General features: G+C 48.9%; 2 protein-coding genes across 5 annotated transcripts; both read right to left on the reverse strand.

The window, feature by feature from the left end:
* Window positions 1–949: 949 nt before the first annotated feature.
* Window positions 950–14,279, reverse strand: DGUOK (deoxyguanosine kinase). 4 transcript variants are annotated; one of them, XM_084807120.1, is made up of 7 exons: window positions 12,298–14,279; window positions 11,548–11,660; window positions 9,963–10,153; window positions 8,655–8,802; window positions 6,795–6,910; window positions 3,843–3,942; window positions 950–3,618 (listed from the first exon to the last, which is right to left on the reverse strand). In XM_084807120.1, exons 1-7 carry the CDS (start codon window positions 12,359–12,361, stop codon window positions 3,559–3,561), a joined length of 792 nt encoding a protein of 263 aa, XP_084663246.1. In that variant the 5' UTR covers window positions 12,362–14,279; the 3' UTR covers window positions 950–3,558. The 4 variants fall into 4 exon arrangements, with proteins under 4 accessions (XP_084663246.1, XP_084663245.1, XP_084663248.1 ...); XM_084807119.1 differs by having other exon boundaries at window positions 9,963–10,150; window positions 12,298–13,048; XM_084807122.1 differs by lacking the exon at window positions 12,298–14,279 and adding an exon at window positions 11,955–12,238 and having other exon boundaries at window positions 9,963–10,150.
* Window positions 14,280–14,415: 136 nt separating this feature from the next.
* ACTG2 (actin gamma 2, smooth muscle) lies at window positions 14,416–24,741 on the reverse strand. The gene is made up of 9 exons (XM_084807114.1): window positions 24,709–24,741; window positions 21,695–21,855; window positions 21,137–21,265; window positions 20,042–20,152; window positions 19,207–19,291; window positions 17,657–17,818; window positions 16,508–16,699; window positions 15,772–15,953; window positions 14,416–15,001 (listed from the first exon to the last, which is right to left on the reverse strand). The coding sequence occupies exons 2-9, from the start codon at window positions 21,818–21,820 to the stop codon at window positions 14,858–14,860; spliced, it is 1,131 nt and encodes a 376-aa protein (XP_084663240.1). The 5' UTR covers window positions 21,821–21,855; window positions 24,709–24,741; the 3' UTR covers window positions 14,416–14,857.
* Between the last annotated feature and the right edge of the window lie 253 nt (window positions 24,742–24,994).

The raw sequence follows: 24,994 nt of genomic DNA on the forward strand, positions 1-24,994 counted from the left end.
CTTTTGGGGCCACTGTTGGTGTTTCCCATGGAAACTGTTTTGATGCCACCACCAAGATTTGACAGGGGTGCAGCCCCCAGGGTGGTCGAATTTGCCCACCCCCCCGGCCGCTTTAAAGGAAAGGCTAAAAGAATTGCTGCGTCAGAAAGCAGCAAAATACAATTCAGCAAGAACCAGCATGTTATATTTATAGGAAAGAGCTGCTCGAGACACAAAATGCCGCTGGGGGTGGGGGAGGCAAAGGAGATAATTGGCTTCTTACCAGCCCTTCAGAGAAACACATGGAGGGCAAACAAACAATACAATAACCTAACCGTAAGGATACGATGGAGCGGCAGAAGTCAGTGCTGTGGTAGGCTGCCAAATGAGATGCCGCCTAGCTGCAAGAGCTAGGAAGTGATAGCGAAGTACCTCGGAGCGATGTGCGCCGTTGCCTCCAGCAAAGCTACGACTTGAGCCTGCCTCGGTCTTGCACGCCCCTACCCAGAAGTGCAAGGGGAGCACTCTGAACAGGGTTCGCTTCGGCACATATTCAGGATAAGATGCCGTTTGAGAGCATTCATTGGTACTCCTTTTCTGTACCTCCTCGTAACTGCAGCAATGGTGTCAACGCAGATCAGTCGCTGCCCATTTTTTATGAAGCGAAGGGGGTTGTGCCGGGCCATGCAGGGCCAGTCTGTGGGCTCATTTAGCCATCAATGCTATACCCACTCAACTGGGAGCAAGACCCAGCTTAGGGACACGTATGGTACTGTTGATTCTACAATTGTAGTACTATATAGAACCAGAGAGGGCCCAGAAATACAGGCAATCATGAGATAAAATCACTTGTGCTTTCTGAACAGCAGCACTGCCCAGAGCTCACCAAAAATAAATCAGCACCAAAGATACATGGTGCTTTTCAGTCCTACCCTCTTCCACCACCAATAAAACATGAATGAGATATTTTCAAGTGATTCGTTTTATTAATTTAAACACATCATTCTATAACTTAGGGGGATTTCACTACAAAAAAGAGTTTACCAGTGCAGTGAATCTTTAAAATACACACTAAAGTACAAAACCTGAAGCCGTCGACAGGAACACAAGTCGCTTTAGGACTGGATTACCATGACATTGTGCCTGCACGGCTGGCGCACTTCTGTGGTTGCTCTCGCAAGTGCTTTTGCCCACGTGCATGTTTATGTAAGAGCAGCCACACCATCCAGAGCAACACGTAAGGCCAATAAAATTAGCCTGGCATAATGACGGAAAATGCCACTTGCATGTAACACAACATTAAGTGGGAGAACCCCCTAGAAGTAGTTCCCTACAATTCCATCTGCAGCAGCAGTAGATACTAATGTCACCACTGAAACCAAGCTTAAGAAGCTTAGGGTACAGTCTAATGCATGTTTAGACAGGAAAAAGTCATATAATGCCCAGCATTCCTCAGCCAGCACGCACAGGACTGTGCCCTAAGAAACGCAACCAGATCAATCTGAAGCTCTCCCCCTCTGGCATTTTCTCAGCTATTTACCCCCTTTCCCAAACTGCAGGTTCCATTAATCTTATTGTATTTGCTTTTTGAAGGGGTAAATCCCTATATGGGCATGTTTTAACAAAGCCCTTGAAGTGCTGATCTAGCATGAAAACAAAGCAGAAGGAAGAAGCTATCAGAGCTATCCCACTTGTTACACATCCAGACTTGAGTTTTGCGAAGATCCCTATGAATGAGTCAGGAGCGCTGCTATCGACCCACAAAGTACACAGTCTTGCTTCTTCACCCCAACCCTAAAACATTTACCTAGTAGTAAGCTCCAGGCTTCCCATGTGCTCCTCATAGAGCCAGCCTAAAAGGGCAACACAACAGGAATGCCGATCAGGTGTTGCTGGGGGGTGGGAACGTGTGGTCCCCAGATGCCGTTGGACTGTAGCTCCCACCAGCCCCAGCCAGCAGAGCCAATGGCAAGAGGATGATGGGAACTGCAGCGCAGCAACATCTGGAGGGCCACGCATTCGCCGCCCCTGGTGTAGCCGAACAGCAGAAATGGGCTTGTGCAAAAGTTTCTAAGGATGCTACAGAGGTAAAAGAACAAGCAGCTCTATAAACAGATCCCAGGAGTCTCGACTGCTCCAAATGCTAGTTTGTGCTGCAAACTGTCAGGCACAGGTCAGACTGCATCCGCCTTCCCCAACCTGGTGCCTTCCAGATTTTTGGACTATGACCTCCAGCATTCCTGATCATTGCTCATGCTGGCTGGGGCTGATGGGAGCCAAAATCCAAAACATCTGGAGGGAACCAGGTTGGGGAAGGGTGATCTCCAGAATTCTGGCATGCACCTGGCTCATCAGACCCAACACGCACTGAGTGTCATCATGAAAGATGCTGTAGCCCAGGAGACCTCAATTATGTACAAAGAGCCGTGTCTTGGGGGAAGAGCAGCAGGAGGGAGAGCGGCTCCTTGAAGTGCCAGCTTGCATGTGTGTGAGCTTCTTCACAGCTTCTTTTTGCATTTCCCCTGGACATTTCCACTAGTGCAAAACAATGGCAAAGAGCGCTCACCAACTCTTCGACTTCTTACGCGCTGCGCGCATTCCAGATCCCTTGGTTGGTCCCAGAACTCTTTCAGTACGCGCATATCGTTATGTAAAGCGCATGAGATGCCTGTGCCACCACTCCATGCCACACTGGGCAGCAGGGATGGAGGGCACGTGGACTAAACCACGCAAGGCTCTTCCCCAGAGAAGATGGAGCAGCCAGAGTTGGTAGAGGACAGCGCAGGGCCAGTGCCAGGGCTCAGCGAAGTCGGGCAGATCTGCCAGGGCCCAGATCCAGGGAATGGGGGGGCACCCCTTCGGGACCCATGGGCTTCAGGCAGTGCTGGGACGGGGGCGAGGGGCAGGCACGGGGGGGCTGCCAGGCCCAGGGAGCCCAGCTGCTTCAGCACCACCACAGTAGCGCACAACAGGGACTCTGCTGCTTCAGAGCCACTTGGGGAGGGGGAGGCTAAAGCCTCCTCCCACCCACAGTGCCCCCAGCTAGGACTGCTGCTTCACTGGCACCATGAGCAGCTCAGAAGCAGCAGCTCCGAACGGGATCGCTGCTAACAGCAGTCTGTCCCCTGCTGTGCAGCAGATCAGCTGGGCTGTGGGGCACAGTGGGTGGGACATGCCGGATCACAGGCTGCTCACCCCTGCATTAAAGGAGCCACTAATCTCTCCCCTGGCACAGCACCCTGCCAGGTGGGAGCGAATGGAGGAACATGGGTGGACGTGGCGCCCTGGCCCAGCCCACGTGACGGCGCCCTCTGCCCTTCACCTGTGACATCTCCGCCTCCTACAGCTCCTGCTGGCACTGCAGACCGCTCTGGGATTGTGCTGGCGCAGAGGAGCTTTTCCTTGTGTCAGCACTGTGTAGAAAGGCCCTGAAGGGCGATGTCCTGGGAGTGTCTCTGACCTGCTTGAACTCTTAACTCCAGGTGGGTTTCACTTTCCAGGGCTGAAAGAGGCTGACTTGTTTCCACTGGGCCTCTTGGTGGCTGGCAGTGTCAGCTGCTCCTGGAACAAGATCCTCAGCTAGGAGGCAGAGGCGGAGGGCAAAGCCTCAGGGGAGAGGGTCTTTATAAAAGTTTTCACCTGTGAAAAGGGGAACAGTGCTTTTAAAAACATCCAGATAATTGTGTTTGATCAGCTGTTGCCATGGTAGATCCAACAAAAAAGAGATGCGAAATTAGGCAAATCAATAGCTTATTATGTCACCTTTAATCTGATGTAAGAATATTCAAGATTTCACATTATACTAAAGTTTTCCTATGTTACAGAATGCACAGTAGAAATACCTCACCTTGGGATAGTCTTACCTGGCTCATGAGCTTCCCTTGCTCATTTGGGTCATTCTCAAAATCCTTTGACACATCAAGCCATAAGACTGGAGCATCTCTTAACTTTTCAGAATGGACCCTGTGGGAGCAAAAGGTATTCTGTCTGTTTAGTTCATTGGCTATACAATCCACACTGGCTTCAGCTGTAGTATGCAGTTTGGCTCACTTGCTTGAGTGATCTCCTCTGCACATGTTTTCAGTGCTCTCGTAGATTTATTTCATTTCCATTCTATGATCACAGTGGACAACATTTGAGGTATCTTGTAAGCCACTCTCTCGGCTTTAGCCCCCCCACTCCACAACCCATATTATGGACATAACAATGGATTGCAATGCATGCTTAATACTCTTGAACTATTGGACAAATTGTGAAGAAATAAAAACCGTACAATAATAAAATGGCCTGCCTGGCAGCTTAATGTAAAGATTACTGAGATGATATATATGAACTGCTTTCAGTATCTTAAAGCATAGTACACAGGTTATTACACACCTATTGTGAAGTTATTTTTTGTTGCCTCGCCCCCATGACTCATATAATTCAGTCCTTTTCAAAAAACCAAGGACATTCTAGAGTTTTAAAAACCCTTGGTGTAAGTTGAGGTTCTTATCAATTCAATCATACATTAAAAACATAGGAATTGTAACTTAGGGAGCCCACCTTAATTTCTGCATCACATAAGCAGTAAACATGTTCTCCAGCACTTGCATGCAACGCAGCCTCCGTGCACCCACATGTTGCCTTGGGCCTTCAGCCCAGGCCTCTTCCTCCGCAGGGCAGGGTCAACGCTGAACTTGTGGTTAGTCTTATGTCAGTCTTTAATAAGATATATGCTTTTCATGTCTAAATCATTAGTTCTGAGAACCAATCTCTTTCAAAACTTAATGTAATTTGTAGAGTGCAACCAAAAGCAGCAAAGGAACTCTTCAACTTCAAGGATTATCAGAACATCAGATTTTCAGACGTCTTCTTCTCTGCTTGTAATTCTAATGATTTAATTCATTTAAAATTGAACCAAGGTAGTGTAGTGGTGAGAGTGATGGACTGGGAGCCGGGAGATCCGGGTTCTAGTCCCCACTCGGCCATGGAAGCTCACTGGGTGACTTTGGGCCAGTCACAGACTCTCAGCCCAACCCACCTCACAGGGTTGTTGTTGTGAGGATAAAACAGAGAGGAGGATAATGTAAGCCGCCTTGGGTTCCTTGCAAGAGGAAAAAAGGCGGGATATAAATGCAATCAATCAATCAATCCTATGTGTGTTTGCAGGACTTCCCTCCTCCTTTCTTTTCCTGCAGTGTCTCTTCTCATAGCAGTATGGACGCCTGCCCCAAACCTCATCTTCCTCAGGTGTCTCCCTCCCGCAGGCGAGTTGTTCCATCCTCCCTCTGCAGCCTGTCATTACTAAAATATGCTATTCTGTGGACCCACATGAAAGCATGCAAGGAGAGTAGGGGGTCAGTGTGCAGCTATGTGAGCATCATGAGCTTCAGCGTTACTCCCAACCTGCAGAGGAAAGTGAGGGTGCATGAAGGCTCAGTTGTAAGCAAGCGCACTAAGTGAGGCTGTAGAACTTGTGTACTGTTTACATGGCACGGAAGTTAAGGTAGTCACCTTAATTTATGATTTCCGTGCTTTTTAGTGCGTGAGTGAATTTTTATGAACCTTGACTGTTGACTTAAAAATAACTTTTATAAAATAGAGTAAGAGTTCTTTCCTGCCATCCAAATGGTTCAAAAACTCAAATACTGAGCTCAGAATAAAGCATGCAGAATGAGAACATACACTTGCTAGGTTTTGTTTCAGTGCAAGTATGACAATGGCTTAATCCCAGAGCAATGCCCATGAAAGGCAAGAGATAGCTTGTTAAGGATGCTGGTCTGACAGGGAGCAGAGGCATTCACACAGAGCAGGGATGAACAGCACACGACCCACATCCAGATGCTGCTTGCAAAGGCCATATTTTGAGGCCAAGTTTTGCATCGCACAGGGCCCACAACTGCTTGTGCACAGCAGCATTTCAAGCAGAAGCTACTTTGTAGTAAGCACCATCCACATCCTGCTGTCAGATTTCATGACAAACGTGGGCAGGACCTGTCATGTGAAGCGGACAGGACTAAGCCCGGGCCCACTATCAGCTCTGTAAGAGCAAGGGAAAGCTCTGCAAAGGTGTGCAAGACTTCCTTGCTTAGAGAATGAAGTAAGATTCTCTAAGCAAGAATCTTAGATTCACCAAGGACAGGACTGCCACAAGGCAAATTTTCACTGGCTTGGGATGACCATGTCAGTGGTTCCCAACCCCATCTGACCTGCACCGTCTCCTGGGGAAGGGAGCCCAGTAACAGATTCCTCCCCTGGCTGGCCAGCCTAGGGACAAAACCTTTTTGGCCCTTCAGAGCCATGCAGGCCTCTTCTAGGCCACCTCGCCTCTTCACGCCCTGCCCCCCGCTTTTTTCCCTTCTCCTCCTCTGTTCTCTCTCTCTCTCTCTGCTCCCTCCTCACAGTCTTGCTACTGCCTCTTTCCTCCCGCATCCCCTGGGATTTTGCTCCCAACCCTTCTGCCCGTCTTTTTTTCCCAGCGGGTTGCTGGCCCACCCCCCGCCTGCCCTGCCGCTTCTCCCGGGCACCTCTGGGACCTTGCAGCAGTACACCAGCACTGCTCAGGGACACCTTTTCCAGTTGACGGGGAGCACTGTGGCTGGGCCAGGTGTTCCTCCTCAGGGCAGGATTGAGCAGTGGCAGTGGCTCGCACCGGCCATGTGGCACCCCAAAAGCTGCCCGAGCCAGTCACCCTCCCCCGGTGGCTTCAGAATTGTGTTCAAAGCCCAGCAGCTCAGGTACAGGGAGCAGGCAACAGATGATGCCTGCAGGGCTGCGGCTGCAGTGCCCGCCCCAGCCACGCCTGGCCCATGTTCTTTTCTTCTGCTACTCACAGTGTGTTTTTCCTCACGAGCCAGTTTTCATGCTGAGCATGAAGCTGCTCCAGGTAGCACAGCTGGACCCCCTTCTCTTCAGGCCTTGCTCTTCGGCACAGCCTCTGCATGCAGACCTGAAAGGGGGGAAGGGCACTTCTTCACACGCTCGACGGGCACCGTAGCCCTGCGCTACCTGCATTTCCCACTTTGCCAGAGTTAAACTGGAGGCGTGCGGCACTCTCGTCTCAGCGAAGGTTTCCTGTCAGAGCGTATACAGGATAAAGCATCCTGTGCTCAAAGTAGCCTATGCTGCTGTTCCTACACATACATACACACACACACACACACACACACACATACACATACACACACAAATCACTGTCATGGACCTGCCTCCAGCTAAGTGGAAAGAGGTTCACCCAGAGCAGCAGCTTATGCAGAGACCTTACAGTTTGTCTCCTCCAAGGGAAGATACTGGAATGATCCAGTGATCACAGCTGACACAGTAAGACTGCAGAATGACTGGAAGAAAGGCCAGGCCGGAGCAACAACTCAGACAGACACAGCGGCCAGCCTCCTCCAGGAGTGGATCATTTGGGCTAACATGGAAATATTGATTTAATTATTTATTTCCCATGCAGTCCAGTTCTGGTACAAACTGAGCTTGATTGGCATCTCCAACAGCTCACTGAATGCAGCCATTTGACAAACAGGGCTTGCACCATTCAAACGTAGCTTTTCAGTTCAGGCACATATTCAGTGCTGTGCGCCACACTCTAGTCTAGGGAGAGGCAACCTTTTGGGACCACAGGCACATTTGGCACGTGGATAAACTCTCCTGGGCACCAGCACAAAATGGCTGCCATTGGAGGCTGGCCAAAGGAAAAGTAAACTGTCCAGCAGACTGAGCACAAAGCAGAGGTGGGGTCTGAGCCCCAACACACTGAACAACAGCACCAGCAGAAACCTATTTCACAGCAATCCAGGCTGCTGGTAAGAAAACATTTTGGGTTGTTTTTTTTTAAGTGAGAGGGTTTGGACACCTCGGCGGGCGTCAAGAAAGGTGTCCGGGGGCGCATTCGTGCCCATGGCCCCCATACTGCCTGCCATTCCTCTGGCCTTTTCCTTCACTTTATGGCCTCAACAGGAGCAGAACTGCAACCCGGTTGTCCCACAGGCCTCCCATTTCCATGTGGCTCTGAACCAGGGACATGGTAGCAGTACAAAGCACAATATTAGGAGGCAGGAGACTGGAAGAGGACAGGAAAAGGTTATGAGGCTCTGGGAGGGAAAGTGAATGTGAGAACAGCTTGAAGAGGAGACAGGCAAACTCTACCAGAAATAATTCAAGATTTTCCAAGGAATTGGAAGATCTGAACAGGCTAATCTAAGGCCTGGGAAAACGTCCCTTCTCTTCTTTACATTAAATAGATGAAGAATTAAACACTGCAGCAGCAAACCCTGGGGTGGGGAGAGCCCAACCCCCATGGGATTTCCACAAAGGGTGTGCTCCTGCAAAAATCAACGCTGCTTCGTTACATTTGATAGGGGAAAACTGAGAAGTTGGGGAAACCAGCATGTGTTCTCCAACTTAAATTTAAATTTGAGCAGGAGAAGAATCTGGGGGCTTGTAAGTTCACCTCCTTTGAGGCAGGTTTGACCAACCCCCCTCCCCGTTATTTTCCAAGCCCGCCCTTGGAGAACACTGCTGGCATCTCCAGCCTGCCAGCAGCTGGAATGGGGAAAAGAAAGCAAGGCGGGGACAGGGAACGGATGAAAGGAGACTGAAGATCAAACAGACATCCCTTAGGGGGAAAAAACAGCTTGGAATGCAGCAGATGCATGTACAGATCAATTACTAGCTGCATTTTCAGCTACCTCTGGAGGTGCCCGGAGATACAGGAAGCCATGGAGGTCAAGCTGGTCCCCAAATGCTTGCAGGAGGAAGGTGTGCCAGTCCTGGTAGATGACCCACTCAATCTCTGCCAGGTGGCCCATCTCAAAGAGATTTTTTGCAAAGACATACCTGGGGGAGGACAAGCCCATTAATCATCCCTGCAGCAACAGCCACTCCAGAAGAGCATTGGGCAAGTCACCAAACCGCGCACAGCCTTGAGTCCAGGGTGGGGAGAAGAACTGCAACCCCTCCCCCAATGGCAGGATTTTCTTGTGCACAATCAAGCCAGCATGGATTATATCCCCTTTCCTGGAGTGGTTGTATCCATTCAGTGCCTAAGAAAACAAACTCCTGAGTTCAGTATAGGCTAAGCTCTCCTTTGTTTCTGACTGCATACTGAGAAAACCCTTTTGAAAGCATGCGAGATTGTCTGCCGGCCCAAACTCATGGCAAACTGATCAGTTCCTTTAACAAGATACTAAAGCGAAGCTTTTCCTGTCTGGGAAACTGAACCTCCCACACCTTAGCTAGGTGAAGCTCTTGCCCCTGACAAATGCTGGCAACTTTCCACAGTAGGTCTGTGCAGGAGTTTGGGGGGCACCGAAACTCCCCCACAGCCAGGGACAAACTGCCCTTCAAGCAAATGTCTCCCCCATGACTTGATGGAAGCTTCCGAGGAGGACAGGGTGAAGGCTGTGGCCACAAGAACAGCCACCTGCATTGCAGAAGGAACCACGAGAGGAACGAGGAGCTTCATCTGCAGGGCTTGGGAACAATATCCCATTCCTCAGAACCAGGACTTAAGCTTTAGGTGCCAGTCCTGCACAGGATTGAGAGTTTTGCATTTCTTATGGCAAATTTCCTCCATAACCAGAGGCGTGGGACTTCTCGGTGGACTCCTCTTGCATAAGCACAAGGAGACCCAAAGGCCAGCATGCTGGTGAGGCCAACAGTAACAGAGGAGAGGGCACGGAACCGGAAACTTGGCCTTTGGCCTGCTGGCTGGGCTTGCCTCTGGCCCTTGCAAGAGGCTCCAAGGAGAGAAGCAGCACATGGCACCGTCACCCTCAGCTGCTCTGCTTAGAAGCTGAAAGCAACGGCAACAAAATGCTGATGTATGGCAATAAGCAAAGACTCCGCACATCGAGATGGGGCACCAAATACGTGAGAACAATTCCAGAGGGGCCATGTTATTTGTAAAGAGGGAAAATCCCCGCATTTCTCTTTACAGGTGGCCCTAATTCACTGCTGCCCCCACCAGGGCACAGTACAAAATTCTGGCTCTGTACCTATCACTGTAGACAGATCTCTCAAAAACCTGTACAGGCTCCAATGTCTTCAGGGGCTTCGCTGACAGAGGCTCCAGCTGGGCCTTGAGACGACTCAGGCACGAGTAGGTCTGGAAGGTATATGACCATCGGGAGGGCTCCTGATAGACCATTTGAAGCAAGTTCCCAAAGCTCTCAGGAGGATGGTCCTGCTGGGAAATGACAAAGGCACATCTTTAAAAGCAAAACGGAAGAGGGAAATGGGGGGGGCAGGGGGCTGTCTTGTTTATGGGTGGGTGTTTTGGAGGGAGTGGGAGGCAGCAGTAGCACGGCTTGTGTGCTCCTGGTCATCCAAGGATTCTGTGAGAGAAGTCCTATCCATGCCTCACTCTAGCTCATGATTTCAGACACGGCCCTCAATGCAGAACAAAACTTCCAGCCTCTCTTTGGCTTGGAGGGTTGCTATAACCCATGCAATGATATCTTATAAGCCATGCCAATGAGAAAGGACCAACGTTCTGCTCTAGGAGTGTCAAAGCCTGCAACCTGAGGTGCAGTGGTGGGGAGATAGCCAAAATGACTCCACCTATGTGCCTTTGCTGCCCCTTCCACCTGGGGTTTCCTGCCTGAACATCTGCATGACACCATCTCACTCGTTCCCTTCAAACCCCCAGCTTTCAAAACCAGCCTTATTCTTTTGGCTTAACAGCTTACAGTTGAGGCAATTCCTACCTGAACGGTAAGAAAACCCATGTAAGTGCAAACTGCTCTTGCTCACATCCCATCATGGTTACTCAGGCTCTTCTTGATCCTTCCCTCCCCCTGCCTTCATCCCCTCCACACCCTGCAATCCAGATTTCTACTGCAAATTTCTAGGGCACGGATCTGTCTTGTTTACTTACACTGTAAAGTGTTGTGCACAGGACACATGATGAAGTGCATTAACAGTGCTGTAAAAATAACAGCTTAGTTGTGACAAAATAGAGGACTAGGGACTAATAGAAATGCATTGCTGTCAACTGGGTACATGCTTTCAGGTCACTTTGTTGGCCCACAGCCCCACGCTAAAATCTTGGTAGCTCCATATTTAATTTTAACAAATGTCTTCATCTGTGGTTGCAATTATCACTTTGCAAATACAACCAGTACATGTATAAGTACCAGAAACAGGAGATGACAATGAAGCCAGATCCATTGCATCTTTAAACACTCCTCATTTCTAAGTCCCATGGGACTGAACAAAAGTTCTCTCACACATATGAGACTTAGTGCTTTGCAGAATGCATGCAGGTTGCTGCCAGGTGTGACTCAGGACCGGTGAATGCATGCAACTAGTAAGACCATTAGCTGCAGCCCTGTCACGATGGTCAATATGGAACAGATTACTTTTATTCAGCACAAGATTCATATAAGACCTCATGTTCCAAAATGGTTCTGCTCTGTTTTATTGGAACTATTGCGCTGGTAGGAGAACACTCAGAATTCTGGTACTGGTGGGACAGAAGAGTTCTGTTGAACTCACAAGCTAATTGACTGAATGCAAGCTACTGAACCACAATGGTTCAATTGTTTATAAGCTTTGAAAGTTTTACATCTGAACGCTTACCTGATGGGAGCAAGCAGCTTGAACCTTCTGCCATTTGGAGACTGGCTCCGAAGTCATGTGCCATTCTGGAAAGGATTTTTTGAGCAGCCTCACAAACGTGGACTTCCCCACAGCTGGAGGAGGAAGGAACACATATGCCCATTAGCCAACGTTCTTGGTTAGAGTTTTCAAAAGCCAGCAGATGAATCATGTCATAGCACTGCAATACATTATAGCAGTTTAAGAGAACGAGTTGTAAGGATGGGACACTAGTACTGGTTCAAATCTCACATCAGCCCAGCAAGCCCCTGTTCTCTCAGCCTCGCCCCCCCACATATGCTTCCACACGGGCCTAATAATGCTGGCCTACCTTAAAGAGTTGTTGTAACCATCACTGCAAATGTATTCGGTTCACTTTGAATACTCACGAAAGTGCGCAAGCAGCAGCAGCATCTCTTTCCCTGGAGACCGGCCAGAGCCCTAACCTGTGCATCTTCCTAAACTGGCTGTTAGTGGCCAGCGCTCAGGCGAAGGCAGAGTCAGTGACAAGCCGTTACCCACCCCGAGCCTTTGCAATGGGGCGGGCCATTGCTCCTAATAAAGAAAGCTTTGAACCGAAACAGCCGCAGTGCATCCAAAGCCATGAGTGTGCCCATAGGCACGTGCAGAGCGCCCTTTCCACAGCACGGTGGGAGCCCGCGCAGAAGGCTGCGGGCGAGAGGAGGAGCCCCGGAAGCGCTTCTTGACCCGCCCCGCCCCAGGCCCCATTACCGATGTTGCCCTCGACGGAGAGCCTCTTGCCGGCCGCCACGCACCGGCCCCGCGCGCCGGCCATGGAGCCCCGCGGCAGGCGGGCGAGCCACTGCCTGTGCGCCGCCTCCCGCCGAAGCCGCTCGCGTCCTTCCGGGCCTGCCGCGCCCGAAGGGCTCCAGTCCGCGAGCGCCGGCGCAGATACGGCGGCGCGCCCCTGTGCGGGGCAGGGGCAGGAGCGCGCGCGCGCGGGGGGCCGCGGCCGCGCAGCAGCACCCTGCGGCCGGGCGCGGAGCAGAGCAGAGCCCGTCGGGCCCTCGGCAGCCGCCTCTGCTGCGCCCGCCGGCGGACGGAGAGCCGCCGCCAGCGCCCGCTCCCTGGCCGGCTGGGCAGCCGCCTGGGGCCGAGTTCCTGCCCGCGCGGCAGGCCCTGGGCGAGCCGAGGCCGCCTCTGAGTAGCCCGCGCGGCAGGCCGGGCCGGGTCGGCTCCGCCTTCCTCCCCCGCGCGCAGAGTTCACGGCTGCGCCTCCTCGGGCGCCCCGCTCGCCGAGGCGTCGCAACGCCTGGGGGGCTCGCAGGCGTCCGTCTGTTTGTGCGCCGCCCGGAGACCGGCCCTCGGCGCGAGCCCTCCTGCGGTGGGCAGGAGCACGCAGGCCCCGCGGCGGGCGGGCGTGGAGTCCGCGTGCCAGCTTGCCCCCTGGCAAGTCGCCTGTGCCTTTTTCTGCAAGGGGCCGGAGGAAATTCAGCGCAGCGCCTGCATGCTGGGGAAAAACTTCACCAATCACCAGCTGAATTTAGCTGGAGGAAGCCGCTGGCGCAGTAAACGTTGAAGGGCAGGCGCTCATCATGACAGGCTCCATAGCCGCGACCCCAAGGAGAGTCCAAACATGCAGGAAGCTGTGTTGATGCATCAACAGACCGATTCTAGCAGGTTTCATCTCCTCTGGGTACAGTTTTTTGTGAAGCAAATGGGGTTAAATGGCCCATTCAAGGCCTAGACACTTCGAAATACTTTGCATTGCAGCAGGAAACAATATATTGTTGCTAGGCTAATTCGTCCCGCCGTGCTGCAGTCACCCCCGTGACTAAACTCGGAGGGAGCAGAGAATTCCAGGGAGCAGAGAATTCCGAGTGGGGTGGATGACAGATGGCGCCTGTGCCCCTGTTAACCAAAAAGTGCCGGTGCCGCATCCCTGCCAGCGTACTGCACCGCCGAGGGCAGGTGATTTATCCTTGACATTCTTGTGCAGCCCACTTGCAAACTGTGCATGCCAGCCATCGCACCTTGCAATGACACCCTTGGTGCTTGTGGTCCAGAGCCCCCTTCTCATCTGCTGGCAACGTTCCTGTGCAAAATGAGGGTATTCTTAGGGACTCCACACTTGAGAGTGTTTTCTCCCAAGTCAAAGCATCTCTCCGTGCTTGCCGCATGAATGGAGCAAGCCTGCCTGGAAGCTACACATGTGAGGGCCTGCTGTGCCTAGAACCACAAACCTTATTAATGCACAGTATGGGGAGCTTGTGTGCCCAGATCCAGCTGTTTGGTGCACACATGCATGGAGCCCCTTTTGCTGCAAGACCTCCCTGTTCATTCGAGAGAGGGAGTGTGCAGAGTCAGCCCCTCTGCTGCAGAGATGGACTGTGCCCACAATGAGCCAGATCTGCCTTGTCTTCCACTTCCTGTAATGGCACTGATATCTCTGCCAGGCCTTACTGGCTCCGCAGATGACAGCAGTAATGAATATGGAGCACTTTGAACACTAGCACCTAGGAAAGCCTTATCCAACTAAGTCTGCCATCTCTTCCAACACTCCCTCTTAAGACTGTGACCAATGCAAACTTTATGGTATTAACACCAAGCCAGCTTTCCTCCTGCCTTGGCACTTCTTTTTGCTTAACTTCTTGCTTGATGAAGAGTTCTGCAGAACTCAAAAGCTTGCTCAATACTTTGTGACATTTTGATTAGTTAAAATAAAGGTATTGCCCAACTGTGAATTTTTCTGATGGGCCAACATGGGTGTCTTTTGCTTTTTGAATTGCACTATATCAGTGTGAGTGAATCATAGAATAGTAGTAGGGTTGGAAGGGGTGTATAAGACCATCAAGTCCAATATTATTAAAATCAATAAAGAGTCCTTCTGGCACCTGAAATGCTAACATGTTTATTGTGGTATAAGCTTCTGTGGTAGAGCCTACAAGAGTTCATGTCACAATAAGGCTTTTAGTCTATAAGGTGCCACAAGGCTTCTTGTTGCTTTCCCTGAACAGCCTGGCACAGATCATCATCATCAATCAAAATAGTAAGTTTTCAGGAGATGGTATACCACCATTTGACGGATCTGCTCCCAGTTCTCGGAGCACTAATTTCACATTCCTCTCTGTGACACTTGGTAAAGGACAAAGAGATTCACCCAAAGCAGCCTGTCCTGGAGCTCAATAACATGAAAAGACAGGACAAAGTACCATAGACAGGGGCTGGCTTGAAAAAAAGTTTTAATGTTTATTAAAGGGTTAGAAAGAATTGCAAAAGAAGAAGAACAAGAAAGGAGTCTCCGTGCTCTGGAAGAATCTAGCCCTGGTCTTTAGAAGCACTTCCTGTGCACAATTGAGGGTCCAGCTTCGTCATATTCTGGTTTGCTGATCCACATCTGCTGGAAGGTGGAGAGGGAAGCCAGGATGGAGCCTCCAATCCAAACAGAATATTTGCGCTCAGGGGGAGCAATGATCTGTCAAGACATTTGCAAAGCAGGGTTAACAAGTGGAACAGAGATCATGCACGTCATTCATTCTACTTCTGGGCAGTTCACAAGAAAACTTCGCAAGGATGAGAAGCGCAGTGAAAACTTGGAGCCACAATCCAGTGTTGATCCAAAACAGCACAGCTGCCCTGGGAAATAGTGCCAGTGCTGTGATATCCTAAGTGATATGTGGCTCTCCGTGTGCGAGGCGGGCATTAACAGGGCAAAGCAAAAAGTTGCTAATGAAGAAGAGTTGCCAACTTTTGGACTGAGTCCTGCTCTTCTGTCTTTAACAGCAACTTGATTTGCAGACCTTTGCAGGACTAGAAAAGCGTCACCTGCTGATCTCTGTGCATCAAGCTACCATTAAAAGTACAAGAGCAGGTCAAGCCATTGTTTCCACTCAGCTCGCAACTCAATACGGAATACCCAGAATTAAGCAGGAAAAAAGTTCACTCTAACCTGAACAACTGTCAAGACCTACTGTTGTTTGATACATGCCAACTATTGAATATTTACCCATTTTGTGAGATTTTGGATTTTTTTAAATGTAGAATACCATTGTCGGCTATTTTAAGGGGAACAGTCCTACATACTCTTGGATAACCCCCTCCCATAGCTGGCATTGGGAGCCCCAGGTGTACATTGGGATCTTTACTCCCAAAGATTGTCGCCTTCCCAGGTTACAGGTTGGATTTGAGCAAATAGCAGTTAGGGAAAGATATGCTCAATCCCAAAAGAGAATTGGCCAGACTTGCCTTTATCTTCATTGTGCTGGGAGCCAAGGCTGTAATTTCCTTTTGCATTCTGTCTGCAATACCGGGGTACATGGTGGTGCCGCCTGAAAGAACGTTGTTGGCATAGAGGTCTTTGCGGATGTCAATGTCACACTTCATGATGGAATTGTATGTTGTCTCATGAATCCCAGCAGATTCCATGCCTGTGAGAAATGGTACTTGTTGAGTGGTGCATCTTTTCTGGTTCAGGTAGGAACTCGGTAAGACTGACTTACATCAGCATTCCCGAGGGAGTGTTTGCACAAGCAGTTTACTACTAGTTTACCACAAAGGCTGCACTGAATTATACTTTGGGAATAAGTTCCCTTTTGGGGGAACATCTTTGTGGCCTTTCTCTCCTTTCAGCGCTTCAGTGTCCAACTGGCAGTGAGGCGGGGGGGGGAGCAGCTGCCATTTGTCTTCAAGATCTGTTGCTGCTTAACGGAAGTTTCATTGCTAGCTTAATTTAAAATTTGCCCATATCATTTATTTTATGCTAATGCAGAATTATATGATGAACATGGAAAGAGTTTATTCTCTCCTCCATATTCCCATCAGAATTTACTGACATTTTCAGGTATAAATATCAAAATCAAAGACAACTGTATCAATTCACCTAATCAGAAAAGAAAGATCTAATCAGATGGAACGATCCTACTCAGGCACTTTGACCCCAGATCCCTGGACTCTGCCTTTCATACCAGACCTGGAGACTCACCAATAAAGGACGGCTGGAAGAGGGTTTCTGGGCAGCGGAATCGCTCGTTGCCAATGGTGATGACCTGCCCATCCGGCAGCTCATAGCTCTTTTCTAGCGAAGATGAGGACGCAGCTGTGGCCATTTCATTCTCAAAGTCGAGAGCAACATAGCACAGCTTCTCCTTGATGTCACGCACAATTTCCCGTTCAGCTGTGAAGGACAGAAGCAGTTTATACCGAAGGCAGCCTGACTATAGGTGGGACAAACTGAAGTGCCACCTCATATGGCAGAGTTGGGGTGGGGGAGAATTAAGGACAGCAGATTCAGACAGACAGACTCCTCTGCCTGGACGTTCTCCAGTATGAGCCCCTTTGACGTGAAGAGGGCCTACAGAAAAGCACTGTTCATTTCAATGAGGCCTGCATGGGAGAACTTCCCAGGAGATTGGACATCTCAGGCAGCAAACTATCTTGGGCCAACTGTACAGCTCAAGGGAGGAGAAACAGAGTGGTACTGGCTGAACCTCAAAGCTATTGCTGCTGCCTCATCACTTCCCCAGTCTTCCAGTTCCACTCCACCACCACCTTTTCCCTATCTCAGTTATTCATCAACATCACAAAAGCTATAGGAATCTCAACCAGCATTAGGACAACCTGCCTGATAGAACAAGCTCAGAGAAACTGCAGAGGCCTAGAGGCAGGGGGTGTCAGCTTGCATGGGACTGCTGCAGCCTGTGGCCATATGCACACTATCCTGCATCTTGACCCCTTGACTGTGACTTCATGCATACAAAGTCATACAAGGGGTTGCCCTCTCTCGTTCTTAGTTGCCCACAGGTTCCTTATGTACCTCTATGTTCCTTATGACATCTAGTGCTCTATAAAATTGACTGATCTCTGTAATAAAGATATGACCTAAGTTAGCGAGCTAATGACAGAAAGTAACACAAATACAAAATGATAGCCAAGATGCTTAACAATAAGCCCATCTATGCATATCCCTCAAAGAAAATGCCCCCAGCGCATGAAGCCTTCACATCTATATAGGAGATCAGTGCTTCCTCTGACCCCTCCTGTGATCTGGGAGTTGATCTCCACGGCAGAAAAGAATGCTGGAGCAGCCCTACATCAATCCATGAAAGTTGCTTGGGATCCTTTCCCTCCTTACCAGTGGTGACGAAAGAGTAACCCCTCTCTGTAAGAATCTTCATGAGGTAGTCCGTAAGGTCACGGCCAGCCAGGTCAAGACGCATGATTGCATGAGGCAGGGCATAACCTTCGTAAATGGGCACATTGTGAGTGACGCCATCACCGGAGTCCAGAACAATACCTAGAGACCAAAAAAGGGAAGAGTTTAAGAAGCCATGAATTCTGACCCTCCATATTTCTCTTTTTATGTCAAATGATTACTCTGGGACTATAATGAGTTGTTGGCACAGAGTTAGGTATAGTGATTCTTCTACACATGCAGGGGATAAGCATGGATTTGTGAACAGGGCCTAAAGCTGTCCTAGACAGTTCCCTGAAGAAAAGCCCCACTGACAATAGTAGAACATCTGAGAAAACATACATAGTTTCAGGCTTGCAAGACATGTAGGACTGACAAGACCAAATACCTTGATTTATTCTAGATTCAGCTTGAAACCTCCAGGGAGAGAGATTCTGCAGTTTTCTTCTGCAGCCTTCTAGAATTCCTGATTGTTCCTCTAGTTTGGAAACCCTAGTCATTAATATTTTTTCTACTCTACAGTTCTGACACTTCCAAGGACCTTCCCCCTCCATGGAAACACTATCCAGCAACTTTGCCCACCTGTGCATCAACAGGACAACTGCAGCCATATCAAGCATCTCCACCCTGAGAGAGACAACTCTGAATGGCTCATGCAATGCAGATACCATTGGCCAACAACCGGGGGCATGCCCCAAAAGTCATCCTTGCATTATATCCTCAGAAGAGCTGCAGTCTGATATCCACATCAACATCTCCCAAGAAATATGGCCTACTCCTAGTAGGGCTGCTGCCAAGGGCATATCTTCCTGACTTGGTGAGGCCATCTACACTGCTAACATGGATTACTCCTTTAACTGTCATGGCTTGTCCCAAAGAATGCCAGGAAGCACAATTTAGTGCAAATGTGAAGAGCCTGGCTACACGTGACATTCACCATGCTGAACCTGGCCACAAGCAAGCTGGACTGTGACTGAGAGGAGGGAATTCTGGAGCTTACTCAGAGACAGGCAGAGAAAGCTGAAGGGGATCAGAGGCCAATACACCGGGTAGGAGGATCTTTGCAGTTCAGCATCCCTCAGGGTTGAGGAGCAGGGAGAGAAGATCATGTAGAGATCTACAAGGGACAGAGGGCTCCACTCTGGGTCTGCCCCAAACCCCCGTCTGCATTCTCTGCCTGTCTTCATGGGAGGTTACATGGGTGAATATTGTGATGGGATTAATGTAATGTGTAGCCAGGCCCTTCAAGATCAGTTGCCCTCCCTCCTGCTCAGAGCCAGTTGCTAGGGAGCAATAATTAAGCTAGTTGCAGTGCAGACATGCCTGTGAACCAATCAATACAACTGCTTTTAGAAGGACAGGAATTGTCTCCCCAGGGAGGGTGGCAGTCTGCGCAGGGCGTGAATTTCTTCCCAATTTTGCTGTGGATTTCACTGACTTGCACAGAAATCATACTTCTAAATGCCAAACAATTGAAGCAAAGCACTCACCAGTGGTACGGCCAGATGCATAAAGGGACAACACAGCTTGGATTGCAACATACATGGCAGGGACGTTAAAGGTTTCAAACATAATCTAGGAGGGGAAAAGAGAATAAATGGTGGTGCAGGGACAGGATGGAAGAGTTTGTAGCCCTCTCCTGAACCATCTTCTGGGTCCGCATGGATCTCCTTTAGCAACACTCCTGCATGGGGCCAGCCCAATGAGGCAGAAAACTCAAACAGCACCCTTCTCCCAGGAATTGACATGGAGCACAATCCATGCGACGTTCTCCTGCACAAGCCTCATTGAAATGAGAAGGAGCTGCACAAGAGCACGGTGTCCTGGGCTCTTGCAGAAAACGTCCAAGCAGACAGCTTGCTCTGTCTCTGACTCTGCCTGCCACCTTAGCGGCCCCCAAAACCCACCACTGGCAGCTAGGGCGGCCTTCACAGGTCCCTTCTGCTCAAAACCCACGTCGGACGAATGCTGCAGGTGCATGGAGTGCAGGGCCGCCCTGGCTCCTTATGATGGGCCGGCAAAGTTCCCACTATGTTTTCTTCTGAGCTCACTCCAAGTGGAGTCAGGAGCTCATTGTGTGTGTCGCCCAGCACGCCCCGCAGCACTGCAAGAGCTCCTGGGGCACACCTCTCTGACTGCACATGGCTGCTGCGTCAGCGCCCCTCAAAGCATTGTTGCCCGAATGGAAACAGGTACTTGAGTTGATTGTACGGTTGGAAGGACACTCGGTAATACACAGGAGAACCCCCCTGCTCTAAAGGCAGATGGAAAAGACTCCCCCTTCCACGGCTTCTCACTCAGGAACGGCGGGACGGGAGGTTTTACCTGAGTCATCTTTTCCCGGTTTGCCTTGGGGTTCAGGGGAGCCTCTGTAAGAAGTGTGGGGTGTTCTTCGGGAGCCACTCGCAATTCGTTGTAAAAAGAATGGTGCCAGATCTAGACAAAGTGGACAAACAAGAGCTTCCTGTGGTGCTGCCAGGCTGTGTGACCTGCCGCCGTCCATTCCCCAAGGGTGGCAGGTTATCGCTGGTGGCGGCGGTCGGGCAGGTGGGCGGGCGTCTGCAGGGAAACACTCTGTGCGTGGATGTTGCATCTCCTTTGGGTTTTGCCTCTCAAGGGAAACTTTTAGGAAGTACATTCATTCCTCAGACTCCACCCTCCATTACCAGATGACACCGGAGCATGTGGGCTCCACAACTGTTACGCTCTGACAGCTGGATGGCCTCCATTTTATTATATTCACTAGCTAGGACGGTAACACAAGTCCCCAGCCTTGGACTGGTGTCTGGTGAATAATGTGGCCCTGAAAACTATAAAGGGCTCTAATTTAGCTGCTAAGATCAGATGGATTGCCCCATGGGGTACACAGAGGATCAGCGAATGCTGATTTTATACACATTTAATGGAAATGTATGAATACGTTGACTTTGGGGATGGATGCTTTTAAGTATTATAAAATGTATTAAATTTTATTGCATTTATTTATTACTTATTAAATTTTATTTGGCTATGTGATTGATTATCCACATCCCATTAAATATAAATTAGAAGCTACACTCCTTCTGGGATTTGCTCAAAAGAAAATGCAGTTAGAAAGTCACTGGGATCTAGTAAGTAATTTTTTAATTGCCACTCCTATTCTCATTGCAAAATATTGAAACATTGACAGCTGCCAGCAATGGAAAAAGGGAAAAGGAAGACTCGGCATACACAGCTGATGAACTAACACATTATAAAAGACTCTGGGAAATCCTTTAGCTTCCTACTGGGTTAGAATTAAATTTCAAGGAAATCTAAAGAGGTTTTGGCTATTATTGCATGCTTATTTACCTATGTGTTAATTTTTCTCTATTTTAATATAAAACCTCCAATAAAAAATTGAATAAAAGAACAAAAGAGGAGCGGAGTTCCTCACCACACCTTCTCCATATCGTCCCAGTTGGTGATGATGCCGTGCTCAATGGGGTATTTAAGGGTCAGGATTCCTCTCTTGCTTTGGGCCTCGTCCCCTACGTAGCTGTCTTTCTGGCCCATCCCCACCATCACGCCCTAGAAAACCAAAAGGGAAACAAACTCTGGTGTCCATCCCCAGGCAGAAGACTTTCAAGGAAAGAAAGCAACCTTTGCATAATCTGCTACACATCACCACCATCAACATTTTCTTCTTTGTTACTAGATGTAGCATTTTTTCCCTTATGCTTTGTAGTTCATCATCTTATGTTTCTTTGGATATGTTGTATTGTATGTTTCTACTTTGGATATTAATAAGTCCAGGATACAGCATGCATGGTTCCTATGCTTTGTTTTCTGGCAGGAGGGTGGCTAAGACGCCCCACCCATCAGTCCCACCAGATCTGGGCCCACACAAGGCCTTCTCTTGTGGCCTTCAGGGCTTTGGAGGGGGATACCAGTGGGCAGGCAGTATTTTGCACCAATCACCACTATGGAAAGCACCCAGAGGGGATTCCGTTCACAAACCTGGTGACGTGGGCGACCCACAATGGATGGGAATACAGCCCGAGGTGCGTCATCCCCAGCAAAGCCAGCCTTGCATAGCCCAGAGCCATTGTCGCACACCAAGGCGGTTGTCTCCTCTTCACACATGGCTGAGATAAGAGGTGGTGCTGGGACAGGGAGACCTGGAAGAAGAACATGATTGTTTGGCCATGCATGCAGAGCCCACAGCTGTGCAGACAAGTTCTTTGCTGGGGAATGACTGTCCAAAGCCAGTGTGGGCAGAAGGAGATTCAAAGCAAGCACCTGGCCAATGTTAGAAAGGAGCCAGTGAATATAACCCATTGCCCCTGACAGTTGGGACACTTCCGAAGGCATAGTTGCATTACAGACTTAAACTAGTTTAACAGTTATTCTTTCTCTGTAGGGAACTCTGCGAACTGTAGCTCTATGAGGACAGCTAGGGATCCCCAACTGCATTATTATCAGCACATTCACAAAACTTCAATTCCCAGGATTATTTGCTGGGAGCCATGGCAGTTTAACTGGTATAAAACTGTTACACGTTTGTGCTGTAGTTATTTTGCTTATATAGAATTTATCCTCTTGACTCTTTAGCATCTTTGTAACTGTCCTCTGACTCCTTTTCAACTTCTCAAGGTACAAACCAGGTGCACTGAGAGCTGCAAAACATTCATGGAGCCAAACCACAGGGGAACAAAATGCCACAAGGAGAGAAGGTTTAATGGTGCCAGTGAAAGCAGGAGGGCCGCAGCTAATACAGCTGTCCTTGCTTTGTGGTGACAAGCTAATGGGGGATGAGCTTTGACTTGGCTGGTCTTGAGCTATCCTGGACAGGTGGCTCTGATACAATGATGGCATGTCTTTTATTGTTTTACTTCATTAAGAAGTTGGGGGACCACTGCCATAGGACAAGCTGAAATACATGAACCAATCACTACTACAAGGTGGCTTCAAAAATGGAGTAGACCAATTCATGCAGGCCAGGGCTGTCAGTTACCATTAGCCGTGATACGTGTGGACCCTCCATGTTCATAGGCAATATACCTCTGGATGCCATATACTGGGGACAGACAAAAGGGGAAGGCCATCCCCTTCAGACCCTGCTTGTGCGCGTCCCAGAAGCACCTGGATGGCCTCTACTGGAAACAGAATGCTGGACTTGGTTGGCCAGACCGCTTTGGGCTGGTCCAGCAGGGCAGGTTTTATGTTCTTACTGCCTATCCAGTGAGATCTTCTTCTTAGAGCCAGTAGCTCCGAGTCCATCATCACATTTTCCACATTGGTTCCCTGGTCAAAAGTCATATTATGACCAGAGTGCAGTTTCCCCACTTTCTTTGGTGCCCCCATCGCTTGTTCCACTGGGTTACCTTGATTTGTGCCATTCATCTAGGCAAGCTCAGAATATGGACCAGATGAAGATGAACAGTTAACATCAGATTAAAACTTGGAACTTTAAATGTTTACGTTTATTTTTCATTGCCACTTCTAATAGGAAAGATTCAAGATTTAAATCTTAAGCTTTTACAGATGCCATAAACAAAAACATTTCCAAAGAGGCAGCAACAGCAAGATCGTCTCAGCATATTTGCAGACTCTAGGATGCTATGGGAAAGCTGTTGGCTTTAAGATACAGCTTCATTCGTCCCAGGGGTCACCAATGCTCAGTCCCAGCACCTTTCCCCAGTGCCAGGACTTAACCTTGAAATGAATAAAGCAGGATTAGATAAAGGTGCCCCAGACCAGCTGCACAGTGCATTTCCATTCATTAGGAGCCACTACAGAGAGTTTTCACACATCAGAAATTAAAGGAAGGACTTCCAGATGACATGGTGGTGTTTCCAGAAAAATAGATGCTGGGGCTCAAATCTCTAAAATTAAGTACTGTTTGAATGGAGTGGCACAGGTCTTGGAGGATCAGAATCCTGAAGTGTGGATCTTGAGATTATTCCCTGGTACCGCTTTAGTCCTGATTTTCTTCCCTGGAGGAGGCAACTTTATGGTGAACTTACATTTTCTTTCTATAACATGCAAGCACTGTGAACTGCCCTCTGGAAATTCCCTACATCTCCCTGCCAGTATGTGTGCAGCAGACTCTGATCTTCCTACTCCTCCAAAAAGCTACCCGCATGAATCAGAGAGTGAGTGTGACAGCAGACCTCACCAGGCTGGCTGAGAGTAAACAGAAACATGAGGCACCTCACAGGCTTTTCCCAAAAATGGAAATAATCTTTCCAGACCTTGGCTTCCAAAAAAGGGCCCTCCCCGCATTCTCCCTTCAGATATAGGCACAACAGATCTAGGCTTTTTCAATATTAAGAAAAGTGAAACTGTCAGATCTTAAGAACAGCTGATATTGAATTCAGCTGACACTGAAAACAACACAAATTAATGGAATCACAAACTTAGGAGGGGGGGGCTAAAAAAATAACGTGGCCAGTTCTATTCAAATTATGTGACGTCCACAGGAATGACAGCCCAAGAATGGCTTTCCCTAAACGTTTCCAAATGACCAAATTCCACATTTCATCTTGAAGTTGTACATTGGACCATAAACTGCAAGGCATGGTCTTTCCAATGTCTTCAAAATGCTCAATGCAGAGAAATGTGCACCCATGCCTTAGCAGTGGCATGACTGTGGGATTTCTCACACCTCTTGCAACTAACACACAAAGATACACACATGCACAAAACAAGAAGTAAGTTCTTCAATGAAATGACAGGGTGTAGGGTTCTATATCCCAAAGATTTCCTCTGGTGATCATTAGGTAAAACAAATCTAAAACAAATACAGATAATTAGCAATTCTTTCCTGATTAATTTCTCTAGCCCAGTTTCTCCAAAAGAGAGGGGCAGGGAGCAATTTTTAGGGGAAGTCCAAGTCTGGCTAAGCAGCAAAATGTTTCTAAACCTCTCAGTTGCTGAAATAGGACTCTTGACACCACCCTGAGATAGGACAGTTCCTTTCTCTCCCATAAGAGTGTTTGTGCTAGCAAAATTTCTCCCTGGTTACTCACCGAGTGCACTAGGAAGCTCCTTTCCTCGGGGACTCTTCTCTGACAAAGCCTTTGGTATAAATACTAGTGAGACTATAAAACCTCAGGGGCGGGTCCTCCCCAAACCAAGACCCTAAAAAGGCTAGCGGGTAGTATGTTAGCCATATAAGGTGTTTTATTTCATTATATTGACCTTGGGCTGATGGTAGAAGAGAGCCTGGTGAGTTATTATCATAAGAAAAATGTATGCAGGGAAGAAGTTGGAAAGCAACGCCTCATTTGTGAATCTGCTCCTTTTTTGCTACAC

This window comes from Heloderma suspectum, chromosome 6, assembly GCF_057233095.1.
Source record: "Heloderma suspectum isolate Gila_16-S chromosome 6, 16-S_ref, whole genome shotgun sequence".
In the NCBI taxonomy this organism is placed as follows: domain Eukaryota; kingdom Metazoa; phylum Chordata; class Lepidosauria; order Squamata; family Helodermatidae; genus Heloderma; species Heloderma suspectum.